The sequence below is a fragment of the Cherax quadricarinatus genome, chromosome 11, assembly GCF_038502225.1.
Source record: "Cherax quadricarinatus isolate ZL_2023a chromosome 11, ASM3850222v1, whole genome shotgun sequence".
NCBI lineage: Eukaryota > Metazoa > Arthropoda > Malacostraca > Decapoda > Parastacidae > Cherax > Cherax quadricarinatus.
Window position 1 is genome coordinate 55009708 of NC_091302.1, and position 23877 is coordinate 55033584.

The 23877-nt window shown below is 38.7% G+C and overlaps 1 protein-coding gene across 3 annotated transcripts in view; it reads left to right on the forward strand.

Annotated features, from left to right (window-relative positions):
• The window catches only part of LOC128687636 (HEAT repeat-containing protein 6), a 55491-nt gene that overhangs the window by 24512 nt on the left and 7102 nt on the right, over positions 1–23877 (forward strand). For all 3 annotated transcript variants that reach the window (XM_053775189.2, XM_053775188.2, XM_053775190.2), the window contains 9 exons: positions 3571–3794; positions 4256–4482; positions 6366–6497; positions 11173–11389; positions 12858–12988; positions 13209–13284; positions 13674–13798; positions 14265–14548; positions 17276–17603. In XM_053775189.2, the coding sequence (XP_053631164.1) occupies positions 3571–3794; positions 4256–4482; positions 6366–6497; positions 11173–11389; positions 12858–12988; positions 13209–13284; positions 13674–13798; positions 14265–14548; positions 17276–17603 (1744 nt within the window). The remainder of the gene's footprint in view (positions 1–3570; positions 3795–4255; positions 4483–6365; positions 6498–11172; positions 11390–12857; positions 12989–13208; positions 13285–13673; positions 13799–14264; positions 14549–17275; positions 17604–23877) is intronic.

Here is a 23877-nt window from a genome sequence, read left to right on the forward strand (position 1 = left end):
ACTGTTGTGTTCTGAGCACCTCTGCAAAAACAGTGTTTATGTGTGAGTGAGGTGAAAGTGTTGAATGATGAAAGTATTTTCTTTTTGGGGATTTTCTTTCTTTTTGGGTCACCCTGCCTCGGTGGGAGACGGCCGACTTGTTGGAAAAAAAAAAAAAATTCAGACTATCTACCCTTTTGTCCTCAACTTATTTCCTTACCTCTTATAGCAGCATTCCTTGTAATGTGCATTTGTTGCTAATGTGATATAAATGAGGCTTCACAATTTTGGTCTGTCTGCTCATTCATCTGTTAACATTAGAGGTTTTGAATACTTACTGTATTTTTATAACCATTCACTCAGTTCTTATTAATATGGGACTTAAGATTTGTTTCATTATTTCCCAGATATGATCAGTATACAGTTTTGGTTTAATGTCTTTCATACATTTTCTGTCATCTGGTTTGTTAATAAGTTCCCATCATTATTTTCTTAAAAAATACTCATTAATTTTTATCTTTTCTTGCATATTTTGTTTTTCAAAGAATTTCCTCTTTGCACTTGAATCTAAAGACTTTTGCATGAACATACAGTAAACTGAAACTACAGTGCTTCTTATAATTTGGTAGAGTAACCTACTTGTTGCTACAGTTTTAAATAATATTTTGTCAGGCAGTATGTTCCTTGACACAGTGTCATGATAATGAATAAGTGGAACTTGACAAAACACTACAGTACACACATTCTCCAACACCAAACAGTCTGTTTTATGGAGGTGAAAGGGTTAAGGAAATTTAGATATATTTATGAATCTCTAGCAAGGACTATCCTGAGTATTTAATTGGATTTATTCATTTTTTTCTTTTTACCAGATTCATTTCTGTTTGGTATATGGTATTATAGTATATGTATATATGTGTGTATACAGTGGTCCCTCAATAATCGTCCATAATCCGTTCCTGGAAGTGGGACTATTATCGAAATGGACGATTTATGAATCAATTTTCCCCATAAGAAATAATGTAAATTCAATTAATCCGTTCCTGACACCCAGAAGTATTAAAACAAAAAATTTTTTTTACATGAAATATAGATGTAGTACATAAACAATACAGTGGCACATGATGAATTAAACATTAACAGAATAACACTTACCTTTATTGGCGATTCTTCTTTGTGTATGGAAGACTGGAGAAGGAGACAGATTGGATGATTTACTGTTTGGAAGGGGAATTCCCTTCCATCAACACCTCGGGTACCAATTGCTTTTCTGGAGTTACTTCTCTTCTCTGTTTCTTAATTAATGTAGGTCCTCTTTGGCATTTTCTTCCAAAAGAGGCCTGTTTCATCACAATTGAACACTTGTTCATGTTTCAGTCCTTCACTGTTTATGTACTCCTTGAATTCATGCACATATTTTTCAACCGCCTTGTGGTCCGAACTGGCAGCCTCACCATGCCTTACCACACTGTGTATGCCAGTATGCTTCTTAAATCTCTCAAACCAGCCTTTGCTGGCCTTAAATTCACTCACATCACCACTAGTTGCAGGCACTTTCTTTACCAAATCATCATGTAACTGCCTAGCCTTTTCACAAATAAGCGACGTCATAAGACTATCTCCTGCTAATTGTTTCTCATTTATCCACACCAATAATAACTTCTCAACATCTTCGAGTACTGGTGATCTCATTTTTGTCAGCATATTTACCCCCTTTGCAACAACAGCATCCTTGATTTCCTTTTTCTTGGCTATGATGGAAGATATGGTTGTACGGGATTTGTTATACATCCTCGCCAGTTCGCCCACACGTACGCCACTATCATATTGTTCAATGATGTTTTTCTTAAATTCAATCATATTTCTCACCTTCTTTACCAAAGGCTTGGCACTAGGAGCTTTCTTTGGAGCCATGGTAGCTTATTTAGCACTTAAATAACTTGCAAGCACTAAAATAAATGGAATACTGTATTATGAAATATTTCGCTGGAGCACATGAGGGGACCGTCGCTCACTGGTAAACAATGGCACACTGGCTGTAAAGGAAAGGCCGAGGCGGCTCAGAGCGTGAGTACGCGTCCGGGATGAAGGACTATTAGCGAGGTACCGGACCATTTGCGAGCCAATATTTTGACGAAAAAACAGGACTATTTCCGAAATGGACGACTTTCAGGCTGGACGATTATTGAGGGACCACTGTGTATATGTATTTTTTTTTTTTTTTTTTAACAAGTCGGCCATCTCCCACCGAGGCAGGATGACCCAAAAAAAAAAAAAATCCCCAAAAAGAAAATACTTTCATCATTGTTCAACACTTTCACCTCACTCACACATAATCACTGTTTTTGCAGAGGTGCTCAGAACACAACAGTATATGTATATATGTATATATATGTGTGAGTGAGGTGAAAGTTTGAATGATGATGAAAGTATTTTCTTTTTGGGGATTTTCTTTCTGTTTTGGGTCACCCTGCCTCAGTGGGTGAAGGCCGACTTGTTGAAAAAAAAAATTCCACGTTACTATTTGGTGTATAGTGAATATATTACTGTTGTTCAGTATTAAGAGGTAGATTGTCGAGGGTGAGTTCATTTCTTACCTTAAAAAAAAGAGGAGGAGGGAGTTTGCAAGAGGAAAAAGTGTGAGTGAGGAGGAGGAGGAATTTGTTTTACATAAATATAAATATAATTTAGGTGAATCATAGAATTGATAAGGGGAAAGGGTGAGTGGTGCACTTAGGAGTCTGTGGAGACAAAGAACTTTGTCCTTGGAGGCAAAGAGGGGAATGTATGAGAGTATAGTTTTACCAACGCTCTTATATGGGTGTGAAGCATGGGTGATGAATGTTGCAGCGAGGAGAAGGCTGGAGGCAGTGGAGATGTCATGTCTGAGAGCAATGTGTGGTGTGAATATAATGCAGAGAATTCGTAGTTTGGAAGTTAGGAGGAGGTGCGGGATTACCAAAACTGTTGTCCAGAGGGCTGAGGAAGGGTTGTTGAGGTGGTTCGGACATGTGGAGAGAATGGAGCGAAACAGAATAACTTCAAGAGTGTATCAGTCTGTAGTGGAAGGAAGGCGGGGTAGGGGTCGGCCTAGGAAAGGTTGGAGGGGGGGGGGGGGGGTAAAGGAGGTTTTGTGTGCGAGGGGCTTGGACTTCCAGCAGGCATGCGTGAGCGTGTTTGATAGGAGTGAATGGAGACAAATGGTTTTTAATACTTGACGTGCTGTTGGAGTGTGAGCAAAGTAACATTTATGAAGGGATTCAGGGAAACCGGCAGGCCGGACTTGAGTCCTGGAGATGGGAAGTACAGTGCCTGCACTCTGAAGGAGGGGTGTTAATGTTGCAGTTTAAAAACTGTAGTGTAAAGCACCCTTCTGGCAAGACAGTGATGGAGTGAATGATGGTGAAAGTTTTTCTTTTTCGGGCCACCCTGCCTTGGTGGGAATCGGCCAGTGTGATAATAAAAAAAAAATATATAATTTTGTAGAAAAAAATGGTTTCATTAGATAAGCTGAGAGAGGAGACCCGAGATACCTACTTAGATCGCCGAAATGTGATTGAAATGCACATTATATATTTTTCTTTATTACAGTGAGGGAAAGAGCTACACCACACTGGGTCAGCAGCTTGGTGCCAGCCTGCGAGAACTTCACCGTTGTCTGGCATTGGCCCTTCTTTCTGAAAAGTTTCCTGGTGCCCTTGTTAGAACTCTAAAAACAATAGAGTTGCTTGTTGAAAATGTTAATTACTCCAAGCTTAAACCCGGACTTCTTACCAAGGTTGTCACTCATGTAAAATATTTTATGAAATACAAAGGTTAGTATTATGTGTGTTGAGGATGTACTTATAATCTTCTAGCTGCAGGAAGGAGGGCTCTAGTTCTTGGCCCCACCTTCTAACTTTCAACCAATTGACATGAAATATACCTCTCGTGTGTATTTCAGAATTGCTGTATTGAGTCTGTATCCATTGTGTTGATTTCAGTTTATTCCATTTATTGACAAAATATTTTCTGATATCCTTTGGGCATATAATTTCCCAATGTCTCCTTGTAGGATTGTTTTATGTGTACAGTGATTTCTGCAGTAACTAAGATGTTTATAATTTTAGCTTGATTTTGAGGATAGTAAAAAAAAGTAACTAGAGAGTGAAAATGAATGTCTTATGTAGCTTTAGTTATTTAGGGTTTTAACTGATTACATAAGTATTATATAGAGAATGTACTAAATTTATGAGTCTTGGAGAGTGAAAATAATTATTGTTCAACCTCTTTTTAGAGGCTGTGGTTCGTGCAAATGCTTTCTCAGTAATGGTGAGTGTACTGATGATCAAACCACAAGTAGCAGAACTGAGAGACTTACTCATGCGCTACCAGATTCCTGCTCCTCCAATTCTCACTTTGCCACCACAAGTTATGCCACCCCAGTTTATGGAAGAAGAACTACCAGAAGAGGAAGATGAGGCTGAGGCACAATTGAAAGAGCAAATGGAGAGAATGAATATGGTAATGAATAATTACTCTTTTATTTATGAGTCCTGGAAATGGGAAGTACAATGCCTGCACTTTAAAGGAGGAGTTTGGGATATTGGCACTTTGGAAGGATGTTGTGTATCTTTATACGTATATGCTTCTAAACTGTTGTATTCTGAGCACCTCTGCAAAAACAGTGATTATGTGTGAGTGAGGTGAAAGTGTTGAATGATGAAAGTATTTTCATTTTGGGGATTTTCTTTCTTTTTGGGTCACCCTGCCTCGGTGGGAGACGGCCGACTTGTTAAAAAAAAAAAATTATGGAAAACAACTGTGTGTGTCTTAACCCTTTAACTATGCAGAAAACCATAACAGTTTTACTGTGGGTAGATTTTAGTAAAATTAGAGCTTTTATAACATCATTTAGGAGTGAGGAAGAGCCACAAGGGAGACTAGTGGAATTATGTGAGTCAGTGAGTAAATTGAAAGAGGGTAAAGCAACTTGGATGGATAGAATTGATACATGAATGATAAAAGCAGGTGGGAATATAGTTTTGGAATGGTTAGTACCTTTGCTCAACAAATATATGAAAGAGGGGAAGATACCTAGGGATTGGCAGAGAGCATGCATAGTTCCTTAGTATAAAGGAAAGGGGAGCAAAAGAGAGTATAAAAAGTTATAGGGAATAAGCCTGTTGAGTATACCAGGTAATGTGTATGGTAGAGTTATTATTGAGAAAATTTTAAGGACAAGACAGGTAGATAGTTTTAGTTTAATATGTTTATTATGCACCCCATACCCATCCTGTGGGCAGTAGTCAAAAGATTACAGAGGTACATAATTGGTCCAGGGACTGGACCCCAAAGTTTTGATAGCTGAGCAAGTTACAGAGGTAATGAACTCATAATTTACAAAGGTAATGAACTCACAATTTACAAGACAGGTAGCAAGGAGATTGGACATCCAGCAGGCATGTGTGAGCATATCAGATAGGAGTGAATGAAGGCAGAAGGTTTTTGGGACTTGAGTCCCAAATGTGAGCAAAGTAACACATTTGTGAGGGGATTCAGGGAAACCGGTTAGCCGGACTTGAGTCCTGGAGGTGAGAGGTACAGTGCCTGCACTCTAAAGGAGGGGTGGGGATATTTACGGTTTGGATGGGCATCTGAATTGTAGTATTAGCATGCCTCTGGCAAAACAGTGATATAGTAAATGATGGTGAGAGTGTTTTCTTTTTTCAGGTCACCCTATCTTGGTGGGAATGTGAATACAATATTTATGAAAAGGTTATGGAGTTTATGGAGGCTGGAGCAAACTAGGATGACACAGAGTATATATTAATCTTGAGTGGGGGTAGGGGGTCATCCTAGGAATGGTTGGAGGGGGGTCAAAGTAGCTTTTGAGTGTCAGGGATTTTGATATGTAACAAGTTTGTGTGAGTGCATTAGCTTTGAGCAAATGAAGGCAAGTTGTTTTTATGATTTGGCATGATGTTGTAGTATGAGGAAGGTGACATTTATGAAGGAATTCATGGAAATCACTTAGCTGGACTTAATCTTGGAAGTGAGAGGTACAGTGCTTGAAGGAGTCTTGGAAGTGAGAAGTACAGTGCTTGAAGGAGTCTTGGAAGTGAGAAGTACAGTGCTTGAAGGAGTCTTGGAAGTGAGAAGTACAGTACTTGAAGGAGTCTTGGAAGTGAGAAGTACAGTGCTGGAAGGAAAAAGAGTGGGAATTTTCCAGTTTGGAGGGCCATCTGAACTGTAGCATCAACACATTTTTGGCAAGACATTGGTTAAATGAATGATGGTGACTGTGTGTGTATTTATTTCTTCAGGTCTCCCCCTGCATTGGTGGGAGATGGCTGTTGAGTTAAAAAAAAATTAGTTAATATTCCTATATGTATTTTGTATTTCAGTTGAGCGAAGATGAAGAAGAAAAAACAGAGAATAACATGCATGGCAAGTCAGTTGTGTCATGGTTAATGCAGCGTTGTGTTGACTCATTGCTAACACCAGACCATGATGCTGTGCGTGGCATCTACATTCAGGTGAGTAGTGCTGTTGTTGCATTAAGGCATGTTAGAGGCTTTTTAATAAATTCCTGTGAAGGCTTACTCAGCCCTGTAACACCTTCAGACAGTATTACCAAGGCTGGCTCCTCCTCAGGAAAATAAATGAATAGAAAAAGAAATAATTCACAAAGATAAACACCCTGCCTCGGTGGGAGACGGCCGACTTGTTGAAAAAAAAAAAAAAAAAAAAAAAAAACACTTTATTATTTAGTAATGCAAAGTTAAAACATTGAAACATGAAGGTGTGTCCTACTTTAAAGAAAAATGAAAAATGAAATGGAAAAATGACATTTGAATTCAACGCTAACATATACAGTTATACTGGGGTGTCTGGTTGAGGTTGTCTTGTAGAAATTGTAGCCGTTGCTGATGATGTGGGGGGGGGGGGTCACAGGTGTTTAGTGACAACCCAACGACTAGTTCTTCACAGAGTCTATAGCCTTGAATAGTCAGTCCAGATGACAGGAATGCAGGTTCTTTACCACTGCAAAGATGAGGGGTAGTGTCCTGTGCAATTAATCAGGTAGGTAGATCCTAAAGTGATGTCTCAAGACCGGTTTCAGTCCGTCTCCTTCAACACTTCTCGTTGGTTGGCAGGTGACCCGAGCTGTCATTCCAAGCTGGAAAGAGAGACAGGTTACCCACTGCTTAAGAAATCACTTTCCATGATAAGTGTAAGATACTTAAAAAAGGTGGTGATTATCTAAAAGTCTCATGTGGAGCTTAACCCTTTGACTGTCGCAACCCCCAATCCTGAGGTGTCTCCTGGTGTCGCAAAATTTAAAAAAAAAAAATTATTTTTTCTTATGAAATGTTAGAGAATCTTTTCCCGATTGTAATGACACCAAAAAAACGAAATTTGATGGAAAACTGACGGAATTATGTTCTCGCGAAGTTAGCGACCTCGGCGCTGTTTACAAATCGGCGATTTCGCCCACTTTGAGCCCTATTTTCGGCTAATTCCATTGTTCCAGTCGCCCAAACTCATAGCTATTTCTTTAGAACTTCATTTTTTCTATCGATTGAATACAAGAAACTGCCCATTTACTGATTTCAACTACCTAATAATGTGGTCAGAAATTTGCAATTTGGCTAATTTCACGAAAACTAAAATATATGACAATTTCAAAATAAGGTCCAGAATGAACAATGCAGACATTCCTGGCTCTAAAATAACATTTTCTTTGTTCATCAGTCACATCTCCAGGCCCTTCTGATATTACTCTTGCTTTCTATTTTGAATTTTTATTCAAACAAAAAATATTAGACTTACTATTATGCAGACTACTGCAATGCTGTAATAACTGTATAAATAACATCAACCCATTCATGACTGCATATTAGAATGGCTAGTTGGACATTTATTGGATAATGGCATCATTTGTTTACTTTTGAACATTGGCAAAAATCAAACATTTCCCCTACTTTGAGCTCTATTTCTAGGTTCTTTTTATAGTAAAATCAATGAAAATCACCTCTATTCCTGTAAAATGTTTTCCATTCTGTCAAATGAGACCAAGAAAACGAGAATACAACCATAAATACTATACGAAAATAGACCACAAATTCGGCATTTTAATTAAAAAAAACAGTCAGAGTTTTTTTTTTCTCATTATGCACTGCGTGCTCCAGGATTTTTTTTATATGGTGCACACTGACCACACAGACCCATTCTCTCACATGTGGGCCTACCAGCTTTCTCCTGCTTGATTTGAAGCCGCTAGAATTTATGAGTATATATACGTCAAACACGGCACCTCGTAAAACGTATATATACGGCCGAGACAGTCAAAGGGTTAAAACTGAAAGGACTAAGTTTATTATTGGTCAAAAGTGAAACCTTCAACCAATATCCACTAAAATAGGGGCAGAGGCTTTTACTTACAGTTGTGCTGGAAGCTGTGAGTCGAGTGATTACTGTTTGGCCGGAGCCCCACACGTCACCTTTCGGGGTGGGGAGAAAGGGGGGGGGGAATAGCGGGAGCTAAACTGACCCTACCTTAACAAGCAGCTGGCAATCAAACTATCATTACCATATACTCGCTCGCTACTCTTATCTGTTGAACTTTTCCCTCACAATTCCACTAGATTATTTTGGCATATGCAAAGATCAGTGATTATTAAAGCTCACTGCACAGTAATGATTTGTTATATTTGTAAATACCTACACATGGCCATAGATTTTTTTTTTTTAACAAGTCGGCTGTCTCCCACTGAGGCAGGGTGACCCAAAAAGAAAGAAAATCCCCAAAAAGAAAATACTTTCATCATCATTCAACTCTTTCACCTCACTCACACATAATCACTGTTTTTGCAGAGGTGCTGAGAACACAACAGCTTAGAAGCATATACGTATAAAGATACACAACATATCCCTCTAAACTGCCAATATCCCGAACCCCTCCTTTAGAGTGCAGGCATTGTACTTCCCATTTTCAGGACTCAAGTCCGGCTATATAAAAATAACCGGTTTCCCTGAATCCCTTCACTAAATATTACCCTGCTCACACTCCAACAGATCGTCAGTTCCCAAATACCATTCGTCTCCATTCACTCCTATCGAACACGCTCACGTACGTCTGCTGGAAGTCCAAGTCCTTCGCCCACAAAACCTCCCTTACCCCTTCCTTCCAACCTTTTCGAGGACGACCCCTACCCCGCCTTCCTTCCCCTACAGATTTAGATACTCTCCATGTCATTCTACTTTGATCCATTCTTTCTAAATGACCAAACCTCCTCAACAACCTCTCTTCAGCCCTCTGACTAATACTTTTATTAACTCCACACCTTTTCCTAATTTCCACACTCCGAATTTTCTGCATAATATTTACACCACACATTGCCCTTAGACAGGACATCTCCACTGCCTCCAACCGCCTCCTCGCTGCTGCATTCACAACCCAAGCTTCACACCCATATAAGAGTGTTGGTACTACTATACTTTCATACATTCCCTTCTTTGCCTCCATAGATAATGTTTTTTGTCTCCACATATACCTCAATGCACCACTCACCTTTTTTCCCTCATCAGTTCTATGATTAACCTCATCCTTCATAAATCCATCTGCCGACACGTCAACTCCCAAGTATCTGAAAACATTCACTTCTTCCATACTCCTCCTCCCCAATTTGATATCCAATTTTTCTTTATCTAAATCATTTGATACCCTCATCACCTTACTCTTTTCTGTGTTCACTTTCAACTTTCTACCCTTACACACACACCCAAATTCGTCCTCTTTAGAATCTTCCATAAGCACAGTATCATCAGCAAAAAGCAACTGTGTCAATTCCCATTCCTAGGATGACCCCTGCCCTTCCTACGTTGCCCCCCCCCCAAAATTATAAAACCTCTTTGTCAGCTTATCCCTCCCATCCTCTCTACATGCCCTAACCACTTCAACAACTTCTCCTCATCCCTGTGAATTACTAATTTACCTCCATCGGAATTCTACCCCTATTCTATTAAATTCATCCCACTTGGGTAAATGGTCCGACTTGGACCATTTACAAAATGGTCCAAGTCGGACCGAAAAGTCGTCGTAAGCTTCTCTCTTTTATGTGCGGGTTATTTGTGTATCGTTCCAGTCACGGTATTGTGCCTTTTTTGTTATCCCATTTTGTATTTGATTCCCCATAATTTAATCCCACCCCTCTCCCGAACACCCTAGCATTTACTTCTTCTACAACCCCATCTATAAATATATTAAACAACCATGGTGACATTACACATCCCTGTCTAAGACCTACTTTTATCAGGAAGTAGATATAAATAATTATTTTAAGCTTCATGATAGAAATAATTATGTGAGTCTTGCACCCAAGTGGGATGAATTTAATAGAATAGGGGTAGAATTCCGATGGAGGTAAATTAGTAATTCACAGGGATGAGGAGAAGTTGTTGAAGTGGTTAGGGCATGCAGAGAGGATGGGAGGGGTAAGCTGACAAAGAGGTTTTATAATTTGGGGGGGGCAATGTAGGAAGGGTAGGGGTCATCCTAGGAATGGTTGGAAAGAGAAGGTAAAAGAGGCTTTCAGCATTCAGTGGGTTTGTACGAGCATTTTAGATAAAAGTTAATGGAGACACTTGTTTTTTATTGGACATGCTGTTGGAATGTGAGCAAGGTAACATTAATGAATAGATTCAGGGAAACTGGTTTCCTAGAATTGAATCCTGGATGTGAAAAGAGCAGTGCAAAATGAAGGAGGGGTGGGGATGTTGCAGTCAAAGGGCAGTCTGAATTGTGATGACAGCACACTTCTTGTAAGACAAAGATTAAAGGAATGATGGGGAATCAGTTTTCTTTGGGTCACCCAGGAAGTGACCAGCAAGATAAAAAACAATGTAGAGATGAGTGTTAAGCAGAATTTTTTGTTTTGGTTATAATATATTTACAGAGTTCTTAAAGTTAAATAACGAATAGATTACTTAACTGATCGGAGTAAGTGAAGTTTTAAGGATCTTATGAATGGTGATGCATGCGCATTTTTGGAAAAACAGATATTAAGTGAGCCAAGGTGAATGTTTTAGGTCTACCTTGGCAGAAAGCTGCCAGTTTAGTTTAAAAAAATTCAGGTAGACAGAAAAGGATTTTAATGTATGGCCACAGAGCTCCCCCTTTCTGTTTTTTGAGTGTATGTTACCCCACAGGTTCAGCTGCAGTCACTGAAGGTATTAAGTGCCCTAGTGAGCGAGCATCTGAGCATTATTCAGCATAACCTGCCTCTCATTCAACATGTGATCAGTGTGTGTAGTGAAGCTGTGAGGGAGCTGCCTCATCCAAGAGTTTCACAGATAATGTCAGACTCTCACAAGAAGTTTGAGGTTGGAGAAGGTTTTGACCCAGCATTAATGTCTCCTGATCCTGGTATAAATCCTTCTGGGGTATTATTTTCAGCCTTTTTTAACATTTACTTCCCGGATAATCACATTGCATGCTTCTTCACTTTATGAACAGTGCTTTATCTTTCTAAACATTTTTGGTTTGAAACACTAGGTTCAGTTTATATTATACTTTGGTGTGTACTTTTGAGCATCTTAGAATAAAATAAGACACTTTTCATAGTATGTAAATTTTATATATATATATAAAACACTATTTTGCTTGATTTACAAGTTTTTATTTTTCAAGTTAGTGATTGGCTTGAGAAAGCATGTAACTCAGGCAAAAACATGTTGCTATACTAAATTAAAGTGTCTTATTACAGTTCAACCTGTTGATATTCATACAGTTTCATTGATCTTTTGTGCATCTTTATATCATGTCATCATCATTACATAAACTCAAAGACTTGTGAACTTTTTATAAATGTATCATCAGCCTTTCATGTTTTATACTCAGTAATGTAGTCTCATTAATTATTAAAAAAAAAGCTCAGTTTTGCTTAATACTGGGGTGATCATAGCATTGAAGTTGTTTTCATGTATTTGCTAAAAATAAGATAATAGAGAAAAATTAGGAGGGATAAGTAGAATTAGAAATTAGAATACTTGAGCTCTTCATTGGCTGCTTTATACACTGAAGCACTCTCATCTCTTGATATAAGGCTCTTGATGTCATCCATTTCAAGTACAGCTCAGTTTTTTCAGCAGTGAAGACTTAAGTGAGGTGTGTGTAACTGCCATCTTCTGTAATCTTATTCAACACATCCTGATAGGAGGCAGCTGCCTTAATATTAACACTTGCTGCCTCATCACTCAGTGTAATACTATTGAAGTTGTTATGCCTCTTAAACCTTTCACACCATCCTGAACTTACTAACACTGAAATTCAATATTTCTGTCATTCATTTTTCTTATACTGTGCTGTCAAAACTGCCAAGTTTGTGAGGCTAGGTTCCTAGAAGTTCTCATGATTTCAGAATCTGTGAAGACTGCTAATTTTTTTTATTAACACATTGGCCATTTCCTCACCGACGCAGGGTGACCCGAAAAAAAAGAAACTTTCATCATCATTCATTCCATCACTTTCTTGCAAGAAGTGTGCCTACACTACAGGTCAAAAGCTGCAACAGCATGTCTCCAGGCCGTCAATTTTGTGCGAATGTGTTTTAGATATGTAAACCGCTTTACAGCTGCATATTCAAAAATATTCCTAATGTATGTTGTGGATGAATGTTTTAGCATTTCTCCATCCATATATGTGAATGCTATTTTAAAGTTTTCCAGTATTGCATATGATTTTTACTCAATTGTAGGTTGGTTGGAGAAGTGTCACAGTATTATCTTTATCATGCAGAACCAATTACTCATACTGAAGGTCTAATTTTGTTTGAGCTTGGCATCCTGCGAAGCTGTGAGAAGCATGTGTGTATGACCAAATCCTCATTCTGCAGGTGTGGTGGTGGAACATGCATACACTCTACTGGGATCACTACTTGGAGCAGTCAAAGCTGATCTGGATAAAGGAAATGAGGCCTGTACCTCAGTCTCTCAGGTCCAGCAACTGTGGTTTTGGGCACTGCAGGTTACTATACTATTGCTATTTTTCTTACTGTTAAATAATTAGTTTTAAGTATTTGTTATTATAGTAGCTATAATGTTTAGTATGTTAAGTATAGTTCACGTAGGAAAAAAAAATTGAGTAGTGTAATTGCCAATTTTTTTCCCCACAGATATTATCATTGATTTAAAGCTTTTTTTCCCTCAAAATCTTGTTTTATTAAAAGTGTTCCTCTCTTGCCAAGGGTCCCCTGCAAATATTGTTTAAGCAGTCCACAGGAGAGCAGTCTGGCATCAGTGTAGAGAATATGTCTTCAGCAGGTGAGAAAAAAATCAGTAGTATTCTGGATTGTGTACTTGTTAATGGTTCCAGGCATTATCTTCTTTGCAGCATGGTCTCACTTTAGACCTCTTGATTGATGGTCTGGTCAGCAAGGGGATTGGAACTTGCAGTACATAGTCTGTTGTGGGGTGCATAGACATGGGTCTGCTGATAATTTCCCTTATATTTAAGGGGTGGGTATAGAAATGCTTTGGACCCTTATGTATGATCCAGTGATGAAAACTCAAATTTACTTCATCTTTTTATTTATTAATTACAGGTTATAATTTAGCCCCACACTCATGGCACTTTAGTTTCTGTCATAAGGCATTTCAAAGTTAAAAACAGTATGCATTCACAAATTAATGCTTAATTTCATATTTTCCAGGAGAGCCTCTACAGCACAATGCAGCAAACTGGAGAACCCAAGAGAGTGTTGGAGCCCTGGAGCATGAGGAACACTTAAAACAGATGGTGGCTGTTGCTACCGTTCTCACACACTTGAGTCCTTCTGTGAGTTATGGGATAGGAACTGTTAGTGGATTAATATGATTTAGTTTACACCATATCTGTTGTAATGTCTGCAGTCTTCATCAGTCAAGAATAATTTGTTTGTTTTTGGCATGACAATGACTGATAGCTTCTCTTACAGTATGGTTTCTTCCATAACATGATTACCATAGTATGGCAGGTTTCAGAGATGTATTGTGTCTACAGTACTCTGCTGTACAAGACTTTACTGTATTTTAGAAATGAATACTTTACAGCACTTATTCCAAATACACTGTTCGTCAACATCTTTTCTTAAAATCAGTCTTAGTGCCTATATTAACTAAGTGCTTCACTGTCTAGTGTTCGTCTCTGTACTTCCATTTTATTCATGTAGTTTAATGACTGTAATTGCTTAATGCTTCATCCCCATATCTTTGTTGTATAGCCTAGGTCGCTTGGATCTAAACTTTTCTTTTCTTTTCACCAGATCTTTGAAAGTCTTGGGGAGGAATGGATCACCTGCATTATTACAACAGTCAGGTGGCTGGTTACCTATTCTCATCCTGACCTTCGTTTGGCTGGCATACGCATCATGGCCATTATTGTTGGTTTTTCTGGTGTAGTTGGGAATCCTGGAGCTGTCTCTCTCCTACAGGCAACAGTTGTGACAACTTGTGATCTACTGGCTCAGAGAGAGAACAATGTGAATAGAGATCGTCTCCTTGCTTCATGGGCACTGGCAAATATATCTTCTGTGTTTGAATTCTATGTGTAAGTATTATTTTGAAGGTTGTTTGCAGTGGTCTTCCAAGGAATTGGAACTACCCTACCCTCCTTCAGATAACTCCTGATTACCACCATTTTCCTGGTGTTGTATGACCTATGAATATAATAATAATAATAATTTTTTATATTTTATTTTTTATATTTTTTTAAATCAGTGAATTGACATTTGGAAGCATGTGTTCTCCTCTGTGTACATTTTTTTTTTTTTTTCAACAAGTCGGCCATCTCCCACCGAGGCAGGGTGACCCAAAAAAGAAAGAAAATCCCCAAAAAGAAAATACTTTCATCATCATTCAACACTTTCACCACACTCACACATTATCACTGTTTTTGCAGAGGTGCTCAGAACACAACAGTTTAGAAGCATACACATATAAAGATACACAACATATCCCTCCAAACTGCCAATATCGTACATACCTGCTGTAAAAATAATTGAAATATTGCCAAACATGTAAAGCAACCTTGCATGTAATATTTTAAAGTGATGTATAATATCAGTCAGAGATACTGCACTTTCAGAAGCTTTACTTTATCATGACCATACATGAATTCAAAATAAGTTGTAATAAACAACTGTCAATGGATAAACAGAAGGGTGGACAGGGGGCACAAACCATGGCCCATAAATTGACAGTCTGATGTTCTACCCAGGCTTCTAACAGGAAGGATTCAGAGGTAATACTGTATTACATTCCATCAGAGGCACTAACTTTAACCCAACTGAACTCTTTCCCTTGACCCAGGAGCTTTCAACCCTTTCAGGGTCCATGTGATAGTTCTATGGCTTTGAGTTGAGGGTCCAAACCGTAGATCTGTGCTGTGAGCTCAGCTCAGTCTGATAAGCTGTGAGCGAAAAATTTTGGCCTAATATGAGAGAATACATCTATGTGGTATGTGTGCACCACATAAAACAAATCCTGCAGCACATAGTGCATAATGAGAGAAAAAACCTGAGACCGTATTTTTTATTAAAACAGTGACTTTGCAGTGTTTTTTTGTGTTTTTTATGGTTGTATTTGTGATTTCTTGGTCTCATTTGATAGAATGGAAGATATATTACATAAATAGAAATGATTTTGATTGGTTTTAGTATTGGAAATGGCTTGAAGCTGAACTCAAAGTAGCGGAAATGTTAAATTTTTGCTTATGTTCAAGAGTAAACAAATGACCTCACACATCTAATACACGCCAGCTGGTGGGTCTAATATACGTTCACAAATGTGGTGATATTATTTATACAATTATTACAGTATTGCATAACAGTAAATCTTCTGTTTTTTGGCTTGAATAAACATTCATTATGTGAATAAAAAATCAAAATGGAATTCATTTGTAAAGCCTGAAAACATAACTGATGAACAGAGGAAATGTTAGTTTAGTGCCAGGAATGCCTGCACTGTTTATTCTGGACCCTATTTTGAAATTGGAATATTCTGAACTTTGTGTTAAATTGGCCAAATTACCAATTTCCGATCACTTTCTTTTGTAGTTGAAACATTTAACTTGGCAATTTCTTGTGCTCAGTCGATAGAATAAAAGTAATACTAGTGAAATAGCTAAGAATTTGGTTGACTGGAATAATGCAATTGGCCTAAAATGGGAGTCAATATTGGCAAAATCGCCGATGCGTAAATATCGATGACACATCAAAATTCGCGTGAGCATAATTTCGTCAGTTTTCCATCAAATTTCGTACTTTTTGTTTTATTACCTTCAGAAAAAGTCTCTACCATTTCATAAGAAAAATAACAAAAATTTTTTTTTAAATTCTTGGACCGTGGTGCACACTCTGAAATTTGGCTTCTGGACCCTGAAAGGGTTAACAGTAGAAGAACAAAAAGGCACAAATAACCCACACATAGGAGAGAGGGGCTTACAACAGTGTTTTAGTCAGACTTGGACATCACAAAGTCACACTAACAGTAGGTCTGTTCTTTATCCATTGACAGTTGTTTATTACAACTTAATTTGAGTTCACAGATGATGTGGTATTGAGGGGGTAAAAACAGATCTACTGTTAGGGCTCCTGGGCTGAGGGGAGGAGTTCAGTTGGGATATAGTTGGTGCCTGTGATGGAATGTAATACAGTAAATATTGCATGCCTCTGATGAATCCTTTCTGTTACAGGCCTGAGTTGTCAAGACGGTAGAGTGCTGGATTGCTCTTTTGTGGGCTGCGGTTCATGACCTCACCAACCCCCAACCCCACCCCTACCCCTGTCCACCCTTCTGTTTATCCATTGACCACATATATATGTGTGACCAAATGACTTAAGCTCAGTTTTTTTTTTTTTAGCTGGAAGGTATTATTATTTCCCATGTCTTGTACAAGCAAGCCATCTTGTAGTTTTTAGTATTTGAAAACCTTTCTAAGAACTTTTTTGTAATTTCTTGCTCATTTCCTACCAAGATCATGTCCAAAAGCAAGAAACATTAAATTTCATCTGTATACAGTATATTTGTTAACTACAGGTAATTTGTTAACTAACTGCTTGCCCCTGGCATTTTATTAGTTTGTGTGACATTCCCCAACTTATGAGAATGATTCTAACCCACTTTTCACTCAGTGCTTTTGGGGTTATGAAAACATAAAGGTAGCAAACTAAAGTCCAATAGCTGCAGTTTTCATTGTAATTTAAACAGCTGTTTAAATTTTATTTAATCCTGTGTTTCCCTTAGAAAAGCAGACATAATCACTTTTATCTTTCAGTGATAATTGGAGTCATCAGTACAGTTCAAACAGTGAAATTCTGCCACCAACACTTACTGCTCGACTTTTGGAGGTGGGAATACGTGCATGCAAGGACAAGGACAAGATTAAACCACATGGAGTGCGGTGTGTGGGAAACGTGACAAGCTTCTTGCATGCACAACAAGTAGCTGATTCAACTTTAGCCCCACTAGTATCAAAAGCAATAGACACACTTGTACTCTGCTCCAGCACTGGAAGTAATATGAAGACACGATGGAATGCTTGTCATGCCCTTGGAAATATCCTCAGCAGTGGCCAATTACCCATTGCCAGTATGCCTTGGAAGGTATAATGCATAATTAATAACTGTGAAGTTTTAAAATAATGTAATGGATTCATATATATACAGCCTCTCCTCACTTAATGACAGAGCTCTGTTTCTAAGACCACGTTGGTAAATGAATTTGTCGCTAAGTGAGGAGCATTCTATAATGGTAGTGGGTTTTTGTCAGCCATCTTTGATAATGTTTTAATGTAACCTTTGCACCACTTATAACAGTCATAGTAGTTTTTTAAATGTTTATACAGTAGTGTACTGTATATTCTAATAAAAAGAATATAGGAAGCCAGCTCTAACATATATTATTTAGGAATGCATACTGGTCAGAGAGCCTGTTGTAAGTCCGAGTCATCGGTAAACAAGTACTACATCGCTCAGTGAGAAGAGGCTGTACTGTACATCTATATAGTAAACATGCAAGATTTCAGGTACATCTTGCTACTTGTACTTACAGTTAGGTCATAATACACATCCATGTACAAGCATATATATACACCTACCATCCGACTTACGACCGAGTTCGGTTCTGAGAAACTGGTCGTAAGTCGAAATGGACATAAGTCGAACTTTACTACTGAATATCAACGTCACATTTTTGTAATGACTTTATTTTATTGTTTTATTTTGGTATTTCATGTTTTACTTTACTTTTTTTGCTGTTAGTACTGTATTTTATACTGTAAGGTTTAGGATAAACACTGTGTACAACACAAATAGTTGTTTATTTCCCAGAAATTTGGCAATAAAAACACGGTCGTAAGTTGAGTGGTCGTAAGTCGAGCAGGTCGTAAGTCGGATGGTAGGTGTATATATATATTTTTTTTTTCAACAAACCGGCTGTATCTCACCGAGGTTGGGTGGCCCAAAAAGAAAAACAAAAGTTTCTCTTTTTAAATTTAGTAATCTATATAGGAAAAGGGGTTACTAGCCCCTTGCTCCCAGCATTTTAGTCGCCTCTTACAACATGCATGGCTTACAGAGGAAGAATTCTGTTCCACTTACCCATGAAGATAAGAGGAAATAAGCAAAGAGTAAGAACTTATGGGAGATTCTAAAGAAAAGTTGCAAAGGAATGGACGAGTTTGGGAGTGTGTGTAAAGGTAGAAAGTTGAAAGTGAGCATAGAAAAGAGTTAGGTGATGAGGGTATCACATGATTTAGATAAAGAAAAATTGGATATCAAATTGGAGAGGAGTATGGAAGAAGTAAATGTTTTCAGATATTTGGGAGTTGATGTGTCAGCGGATGGATGTATGAAGGATGAGGTTAACCATAGAACTGATGAAGGAAAAAAGTTGAGTGATGCATTGAGGTATATGTGGAGACAAAAAACATTTTCTATGGAGGCAAAGAAGGGAATGTATGAAAGTATAGTGGTACCAAGACTCAATATATGGGTGTGAAGTTTGGGTTGTAAATGCTGCAGTGAGGAGGCGGTTGGAGATATCCTGTCTAAGGGCAATGTGTGGTGTAAATATTATGCAGAAAATTCGGAATGTGGAAATTAGGAGAAGGTGTGGAGTTAAAAGTATTAGTCAGAGGGCTGGTGAGGGGTTGTTGAGGTGGTTTGGTCATTTAGAGAGAATGGATCAAAGTAGAATGACATGGAGAGCGTATAAATCTGTAGGGGAAGGAAGGCGGGGTAGGGGGTCATCCTCGTAAACATTGGAGGGAGGGGGCTTGAGCGTGTTAGTGTCGTGGGGTTCGAAAGGAGATAACGAGGGTTGAAGATATACACACTTGTTGGATGGTAACAATATATTGTAGAATGTGAGAAAGGGGAGCCCAACCTGCCGTGTGTTGCCTGGTAGACCTATGCGTGGACTGAGAGCGAGGTAGCGCATCCCACGCACTCATGCTGCAAACCGTGACGTCATACAAACAGTCACTAGGCCCCAGCAAAGGGGTTGCGTATGAAAAACATATGGATGGTACTATGATACACAGATAAGCTATAAAACACATGTAGGGGATCAGCAACTATGCTGACATTAGGAGTGAATGGAGACGAATGGTATTTGGGACCTGACGAGCTGTTGGAGTGTGAGCAGGGTAATATTTAGCGGAGGGATTCGGGAAACCGGTTATTTTTATATAGCCGGACTTCAGTACTGGAAATGGGAAGTACATTGCCTGCACTTTAAAGGAAGGGTTTTGGGATAATGGCAGTTTGGAGGGATATGTTGAGTGTCTTTATACATATATACTTCTAAACTGTTGTATTCTGGGCACATCTGCAAAAACAGTGATTATGTATGAGTGAGGTGAAAGTGTTGAATGATGAAAGTATTTTGTTTTTTGGGGATTTTCTTTCTTTTTGGATCACCCTGCCTCGGTGGGAGATGGCCAACATGATAAAAAAAATAATACTTTATATACACACCCGTCTGGGTTTTCTTCTATTTTATTACTAGTTCTTGTTTATTTCCTCTTTTCTTCATGGGGGAAGTGCACCATAAACCAGGTGTGTCGTAAGAGGTGACTAACATGTTGGGAGCAAAGGGCTAGTAACCCCTTCTCCTGTGGGATACGACCAGTGCGTTGAAAGAAGAAGACATATATATAGTGTATTGGAGGTAGTAGGTTGGTGGACAGCAATCATCCAGGGAGGTACTACTGTCCTGCCATGCTAGTGTGAAATGGAATCCTGTAATTGTTGTACATGATGGTAGGATTGCTGGTGTCCTTTTTTCTGTCTCATGAACATGCAAGATTTTGGGTACGTCTTGCTACTTCTACTTACACTTAGGTCACACTACACATACATGTTTTTTTTTTTTTTCAACAACTCGGCCATCTCCCACCGAGGCAGGGTGACCCAAAAAAGAAAGAAAATCCCCAAAAAGAAAATACTTTCATCATCATTCAACACTTTCACCACACTTACACATTATCACTGTTTTTGCAGAGGTGCTCAGAATACAACAGTTTAGAAGCATATACGTATAAAGATACACAACATATCCCTCCAAACTGCCAATATCCCAAACCCCTCCTTTAAAGTGCAGGCATTGTACTTCCCATTTCCAGGACTCAAGTCTGACTATATGAAAATAACCGGTTTCCCTGAATCCCTTCACTAAATATTACCCTGCTCTCACTCCAACAGATCGTCAGGTCCCAAGTACCATTCGTCTCCATTCACTCCTATCTAACACGCTCACGCACGCTTGCTGGAAGTCCAAGCCCCTCGCCCACAAAACCTCCTTTACCCCCTCTCTCCAACCCTTTCGAGGACGACCCCTACCCCACCTTCCTTCCCCTATAGATTTATATGCTTTCCATGTCATTCTACTTTGATCCATTCTCTCTAAATGACCAAACCACCTCAACAACCCCTCTTCTGCCCTCTGACTAATACTTTTATTAACTCCACACCTTTTCCTAATTTCCACACTCCGAATTTTCTGCATAATATTTACACCGCACATTGCCCTTAGACAGGACATCTCCACTGCCTCCAACCATCTCCTCGCTGCTGCATTTACCACCCAAGCTTCACATCCATATAAGAGTGTTGGTACTACTATACTTTCATACATTCCCTTCTTTGCCTCCATAGATAACGTTTTTTGACTCCACATATACCTCAACGCACCACTCACCTTTTTTCCCTCATCAATTCTATGATTAACCTCATCCTTCATAAATCCATCCGCCGACACGTCAACTCCCAAGGATCTGAAAACATTCACTTCTTCCATACTCCTCCTCCCCAATTTGATATCCAATTTTTCTTTATCTAAATCATTTGATACCCTCATCACCTTACTCTTTTCTATGTTCACTTTCCACTTTCTACCTTTACACACATTCCCAAACTCATCCACTAACCTTTGCAATTTTTCTTTAGAATCTCCCATAAGCACAGTATCATCAGCAAAAAGTAACTGTGTCACTTCCCACTTTGAATTTGATTCCCCATAATTTAATCCCACCCCTCTCCTGAACACCCTAGCATTTACTTCTTTTACAACCCCATCTATTAATATATTAAACAACCATGGTGACATTACACATCCCTGTCTAAGACCTACTTTTACTGGGAAGTAGTCTCCCTCTCTTCTACACACCCTAACCTGAGCCTCACTATCCTCATAAAAACTCTTTACAGTATTTAATAACATACCACCTATTCCATATACTTGCAACATCTGCCACATTGCTCCCCTATCCACTCTATCATATACCTTTTCTAAATCCATAAATGCAATAAAAACTTCCCTACCCTTATCTAAATACTGTTGACATATATGCTTCAATGTAAACACTTGATCTACACATCCCCTACCCACTCTGAAACCTCCTTGCTCATCCACAATCCTACATTCTGTCTTACCTCTAATTCTTTCAATTATAACCCTACCATACACTTTTATTGGTATACTCAGTAAACTTATTCCTCTATAATTTTTACAGTCTCTTTTGTCCCCTTTCCCTTTATATAAAGGGACTATACATGCTCTCTGCCAATCCCTAGGTACCTTCCCCTCTTTCATACATTTATTAAACAAAAGTACCAACCACTCCAACACTATATCCCCCCCTGCTTTTAACATTTCTGTCATGATCCCATCAGTTCCAGCTGCTTTACCTCCTTTCATTCTACGTAATGCCTCACGTACCTCCCCCACACTTACATTCTGCTCTTTGTCACTCCTTAAAGATGGTATACCTCCCTGACCAGTGCATGAAATTACTGCCTCTGTTTCTTCCTTAACATTTAAAAGTTCCTCAAAATGTTCTCGCCATCTACCTAATACCTCCATCTCCCCATCTACTAACTCCCCTACTCTGTTTTTAACTGACAAATCCATACTTTCCCTAGGCTTTCTTAACTTGTTTAACTCACTCCAAAATTTTTTCTTATTTTCATTAAAATTTCTTGACAGTGCCTCTCCCACTCTATCATCTGCTCTCCTTTTGCACTCTCTCACCACTCTCTTTACCTTTCTTTTACTCTCCATATACTCTGCTCTTCTTAACGCTTCTGCTTTGTAAAAACCTCTCATAAGCTACCTTTTTCTCTTTTATCACACCCTTTACTTCATCATTCCACCAATCACTCCTCTTTCCTCCTGCCCCCACCCTCCTATAACCACAAACTTCTGCCCCACATTCTAATACTGCATTTTTAAAACTATTCCAACCCTCTTCAACCCCCCCACTACTCATCTTTGCACTAGCCCACCTTTCTGCCAATAGTTGCTTATATCTCACCCGAACTTCCTCCTCCCTTAGTTTATACACTTTCACCACCCGCTTACTTGTTGGTGCCACCTTCCTCTTTTCCCATCTACCTCTTACTCTAACTGTAGCTACAACTAAATAATGATCCGATATATCAGTTGCCCCTCTATAAACATGTACATCCTGGAGCCTACCCATCAACCTTTTATCCACCAATACATAATCTAATAAACTACTTTCATTATGTGCTACATCATACCTTGTATATTTATTTATCCTCTTTTTCATAAAATATGTATTACTTATTACCAAATCTCTTTCTACACATAGCTCAATTAAAGGCTCCCCATTTACATTTACCCCTGGCACCCCAAATTTACCTACTATTCCCTCCATAACATTTTTACCCACTTTAGCATTGAAATCCCCAACCACCATTACTCTCACACTTGATTCAAAACTCCCCATGCATTCACTCAACATTTCCCAAAATCTCTCTCTCTCCTCTACACTTCTCTCTTCTCCAGGTGCATACATGCTTATTATAACCCACTTTTCACATCCAATCTTTATTTTACTCCACATAATCCTTGAATTATTACATTTATAGTCCCTCTTTTCCTGCCATAGCTTATCCTTCAACATTATTGCTACTCCTTCTTTAGCTCTAACTCTATTTGAAACCCCTGACCTAATCCCATTTATTCCTCTCCACTGAAACTCTCCCACCCCCTTCAGCTTTGTTTCACTTAAAGCCAGGACATCCAGCTTCTTCTCATTCATAACATCCACAATCATCTCTTTCTTATCATCTGCGCAACATCCACGCACATTCGGACTTCCCACTTTGACAATTTTCTTCTTATTCTTTTTAGTAATCTTTACAGGAAAAGGGGTTATATATATATATATATATATATATATTTTTTTTTTTCAACAAGTTGGTCGTCTCCCACCGAGGCAGGGTGACCCAAAAAAGAAAGAAAATCCCCAAAAAGAAAATACTTTCATCATCATTCAACACTTTCACCACACTCACACATTATCACTGCTTTTGCAGAGGTGCTCAGAATACAACAGTTTAGAAGCAT